Source organism: Notothenia coriiceps, unplaced genomic scaffold (assembly GCF_000735185.1).
Source record: "Notothenia coriiceps isolate Sejong01 unplaced genomic scaffold, NC01 NC01_scaffold00010352, whole genome shotgun sequence".
Classification (NCBI taxonomy): domain Eukaryota; kingdom Metazoa; phylum Chordata; class Actinopteri; order Perciformes; family Nototheniidae; genus Notothenia; species Notothenia coriiceps.
The window spans coordinates 31,122-33,421 of NW_011343053.1; the positions used below are offsets into that span (position 1 = coordinate 31,122).

Below are 2,300 nucleotides of genomic sequence, written 5' to 3' on the forward strand. Positions count from 1 at the left end.
AGGCTCACAGTCCAAGCCCCTACTGACTGAGCCACTGCCGGACATCATCACAATGTGCTATTATGTTGTTGCTCCTGGCATAAGGCTTGTGTTGCTGGTGAGGGAATCTCTTCTAGAAGGTGCCATTTCCTGATTGTGAGAATGAAGGAGAACAGCTGGCATATTTCAGCAGGTGATATTTAAATCCACAACACAACAGACCATGTGTTTCTAAGCTGAAATTCAATATGGCGGGTGTTTTTATCACTACAATGAGCTAATCAGTAAAAATAAGACGTTTAGAGCATTTTTCTCAGATCACTATTCCCGCTGTTTGCGATTTAATCAAACAGTTTCACTTCATTTTCAATTTCACTAATGTTATACCAAGATCTACATCTCAAAGTCACCGTTCAGTTGCTAGCATAGCTGGTAGCATTGTTGCAAGATAACTACTCTTAGTTTAGTTAAAGTCTACATTCCAATGTATTGCACACCAACTTTGAAAAAATCTGCAAAATGATTGAATCTTTAAAAAATGAGGCTTTTCAACTCATGCTTTTATCACTCACAAATAGAAAAAGCATATGAAAAGAAGTCGACGGAAACGCAGTAGCTGAAGTCGTCCTTGCAGCTGCTTTAAGCTAAATAAGTGTTAGCCTGTTAGCATGCAAACTTTTGCTAATCAGTGCTGAACATGAAGTTCTAGCTGAAGTCGATGGGATTGTCTTCAGTTTTGCTGTCATTTGATCATAAATCAAAACATCTGTCAAATTTCATTTTGACCTGTTGACGTTACAAAATGTAAAAAGAGCTGAAAACGCAGTGGTAAATAGAATGTGAAGTTACAGCAGTTAATTGAAGGCGAGAACATGAAAACATTTAGGCACAGTTGTTTCCTGTGTTAGCACAAACCTAGTCTTAGTGCAGTTTTGATGACACTTTGATGTAATGTGTAAAAAACGACACGTGATTTTTAACCGTATACTGTCGGTCACACATAATTCTGTTGATCCACACTGAGCACCTAATGTGTAGGAATCAGTTTAGTAATGTCAGCAGGTTGGACGTGATTCATGCTTTTACCAGCAGAACTGATGAGTGTACTGTGCAGACAGGTGTGTTTTTCCATGAAAATGTGTGTGTGTGTGTGTGTGTGTGGGGGTGTGTGTGTGTGTGTGTGTGTGTGTGTGTGTGTGTGTGTGTGTGTGTGTGTGTGTGTGTGTGTGTGTGTGTGTTTCACCTGGAGCTTTAAGCCATACAGTGAAATGTGCCTGTGCCGCATTACTGGAATAACACTGCTTTTTTTATTAGATTGATTTGTACTAGTATCTGATTGTCTGACAGTGTTTTAATTGTGGCACCTTTTTGAAGAATAATGGGCTGATCAACTGGTACATAATAAATGTACTGTAAACAATGCAGTAGAAAGTATTTTCCAGGCTGACAGATAATTACTGCATTCACAGCATGTAAACACACATTTAGGCTTAAGCCACACACAAGGAGGGTCCATGCAGTGAATCAGGCAGGAGGGGGGGGGGACTGATCAACAGCAACCTGTTTTTCCAGAAATGTCAGACATGTGTTTTCTTTAACGGCACTAAGTCTACAAGCTGCTCCCCTGCCCAGAGCATACAGAACTTAACTTGTAAATAAACATAACATACTGTAGTTCATCTTTAATACACAAGAACACTAAAGGTCACACAACAATTTAGGAGATAAAGCCTATAATAAGGTCACGCTATGGCATATCATATCTGACACCAGACTATGAGGTTTTAAAATAATACTATACTTCTGCATGATATCACTTTTTACAGACGGCATTGAAAAGCCACAGATTCTTACCACAGATCCGGAGGACACAGAGACACAGAGACAGTGTGTTCAGCAGAGATGTCATTCTCCTCGGCAGATACTGTTAACTGTGCACAAGCTGGGACAATATCAGCGTTGAAATAAAGATCATCAGTCCAGGAGAAGGTATCCTAAACACAGTCATGCATGTAGCACTGAGGCAGACTCATGACTCCATCCTTAATCCCTCCCAAAGTCCCGTCCTGGGTGAGAAATGTTAGCGTTTAAACTTCTTATAAAGTCATATAAAATCCTTTCAGTTTGATAACGTGTTGGTTTGTCAAGCCCATGCCATAATGATTGCTCTTTAGAAAAAAAGAAGGCGCAGCTTAACCTGTTACACCTATACACCTGTTGAGCTACACCCCTCTCTCTCTCTCTCTCTCTCTCTCTCTCTCTCTCTCTCTGACACACACACACCTTCCCACTCCTGCACACACACACACACACACACACAC

General features: G+C 40.5%; 1 protein-coding gene across 1 annotated transcript in view; it reads right to left on the minus strand.

Moving 5' to 3' along the window:
* Positions 1 to 2,144, minus strand: part of LOC104945966 (nectin-4-like) — a 5,663-nt gene extending 3,519 nt beyond the window's left edge. The window contains exon 1 of the mRNA XM_010771706.1: positions 1,834 to 2,144. Within this exon, the coding sequence (XP_010770008.1) occupies positions 1,834 to 1,888 (55 nt within the window). The 5' untranslated portion in view covers positions 1,889 to 2,144. The remainder of the gene's footprint in view (positions 1 to 1,833) is intronic.
* Between the last annotated feature and the right edge of the window lie 156 nt (positions 2,145 to 2,300).